General features: G+C 57.3%; 1 protein-coding gene across 1 annotated transcript in view; it reads right to left on the bottom strand.

Annotated features, from left to right (window-relative positions):
• Positions 1 to 795: 795 nt before the first annotated feature.
• The window catches only part of LOC105825737 (phylloquinone omega-hydroxylase CYP4F11-like), a gene marked incomplete at its 5' end in the record, with an annotated part of 25,422 nt that continues 23,925 nt past the window's right edge, over positions 796 to 2,292 (bottom strand). The window contains 4 exons of the mRNA XM_012663626.1: positions 796 to 1,065; positions 1,448 to 1,530; positions 1,713 to 1,777; positions 1,873 to 2,006. Coding sequence (XP_012519080.1) covers positions 882 to 1,065; positions 1,448 to 1,530; positions 1,713 to 1,777; positions 1,873 to 2,006 — 466 coding nt within the window. The remainder of the gene's footprint in view (positions 1,066 to 1,447; positions 1,531 to 1,712; positions 1,778 to 1,872; positions 2,007 to 2,292) is intronic.

Raw genomic sequence — 2,292 nt, 5'->3', positions numbered from 1 at the left:
CTCGTCCAAGTCACAGCACAGCCCAGACTTGAGCCCAAGCAGTCAGGCTCCAGATCCCATCCTTCTGGGGCTGGTGTTTGTGTCCAGGGGTCTGGCTTTGAATCTCAACATTCAAATGGGATGGCGCTGCCCCCACCCCACCCAGGATGGGCCTGGAAGGCCTGTGATGGGAACGAAGAGGGACCAGAGGTCACAGGGTGGGGAGGAGCCTCCCCTGACACTCCTGTGGGAGCTCCTGAGTGGGCTCAGTCAGTGTGTGTTGTCCGGGCTGCCCGGGCAGCATCAGGGGCCCAGAAGAGGAAAGGAGGGGCTCCCTGAAGGTAGGGGAAGGGGTCACGGATGGGACCACCTGGGAGGGGCAGACACAGGGGTGGGACGTCGACAAGAGCAGGAAGGGAAGCAACAATCCCAGAGAGGCTGCCAGAGTGGAAGCTGCAGGCCACCCACAATGTGGTCTGGGATAGTCAGGGGCCTCTGTCTGGCGGGGACACCTGCAGCCCAGACTAAGGGATCTGCCCTTACTGTTTTCCCTCCTGACTCAGAGCCTCAACTTTGCCTGTTAAGACCTCCATAACCCTGGCCCCTCTCCTGCTCAAACACCTCCCATGGCTCCTTATCGCCTGCAGAGTAAAGTCCATACTTGGGTTCTGAGAGAACCCAGGATCTGCTGAGGGCCTCGTGTTCAGCCAGACAGGCAGTGAGAAATTTGAGCTCAGAAACCAGCCCCACCTCAACCACACACCCTCAATCCCCACAGTCCCCAAGCACCCCTGATGGCTCTAGGCGACGCTCAGGCACAGGTGACAGCACATTTTTATTCCTGGTAATCTGCAAAGGCAGGTGGGCGGGGCCAGAGTGGGTCTTAAGCCTGCAGCGGTGGGTCACTGCTGGCCAGCGCTCAGCGGCTCCACCCGCAGCCAGAGGCCGCCCTCAGCTCGCAGGACCAGCTCCGGCTTCCTGCTCTTCTCTGTCTCCACATTGTCAGGCAGGAAGCGGAAGCGCAGCAGCGTCAGCGCCAGGACCACCTTCATCTCGGTCATGGCGAAGTTCTGCCCGATGCAGTTCCTGGGGGCAGAGGTGGGGACTCTCACTGCACCCAGGACCCCCATCCGGGCCCAGGACCCCCACCCTCAACCTCATCAGCCTGAAGGGGCAGAGTGGGGTATACCCGTGCCTGGGACCCCCATGTGGGCTTGCGCATACCCCAACCCTGGCCCAAATTCCAGACCCCAACTCACAACAGCAGAGGGGGAGGGGGTTCTGAGCACATTGTGGTCCCCTCTGGGACCTACACAACCCGGTTCTATGGGCCTTTGTCCACAACCTCCAGAGGAAGGAAGGAGGGCTGGAACTCTGACCATCTACAGTTTACCCTTTCTTCCCACTGCCATGCCCAGACCCCCACACCCATCACCCCATCCCTGCCTCAGATACCCACTGCCCTCACCTGGGCCCTGCAGAGAAGGGAACGAAAGCCAGAGGTGACCTCTCCTTGACATTTTCTGGGTCGAAGCGGGAGGGGTCATACACCTGGGGGTGAGAGGGAGACAGGCTTGCTGGGCGGGTCTCCCAGGACAGCCAGCCTTGGAGAGACAGATGAAAGTGTTTCTGGTAGTGGGGGAGAGAGGAGACCTCAGATTTCCCTGTCAAAGCCCTGCCCCTCCTTTAGGACCCATGAAATGAATAAAATGGGTGGGGGGCTCAGTCAGCACCTCAGGGTCCGGCCACACAGCTGGGTTGTGATGGGTCCCGAAAATACTGATGACACAGATGACACCTGGGCAAGAGGAGGGAGCAGTCAGGACAGGGCCCCACTGCCCGATGGGCCCCTCTTTCTGCCCATCATCCTCCTCCCCCTGCCGCTGTGGGCACCTTTGGGGATGACACGGCCATCTGGGAGCACAATGTCCTGGGTGCAGCGGCGGGAGATCACTGGGACTGCGGGATGCAGGCGCAGACTCTCCTTAATGCACATGGTCAGGAAGGGTAGCTGGGCCAGGTCGTCCCTAAGAAACCCATCCCCCAAAATATTATCCAGGGAGCAAATACAGAAATCTCCAGCCGCTGTGTTTCCCACTGACACCTCTTCTCCCTATAACAAAATAAGCTCCACCGGAATCAAATATTTGAGAATTAGAAAAGCAGAAAAAATTAGAACAGCAGAGAATTTAAAAAGTACCATAGAAAATTTAGCCAGGTATTTAAAAAAAGATATTTCTGAGGAAAACACAACATCCAAAAGCCAACTGCAAAAGTTAACAAGTTTACATAAAAATAAACAAAATACACGGT

Source organism: Propithecus coquereli, unplaced genomic scaffold, assembly GCF_000956105.1.
Source record: "Propithecus coquereli isolate 6110/MARCELLA unplaced genomic scaffold, Pcoq_1.0 Scaffold816, whole genome shotgun sequence".
Taxonomy (NCBI): domain Eukaryota; kingdom Metazoa; phylum Chordata; class Mammalia; order Primates; family Indriidae; genus Propithecus; species Propithecus coquereli.
This window is presented reverse-complemented; position numbering and strand designations above follow the sequence as displayed.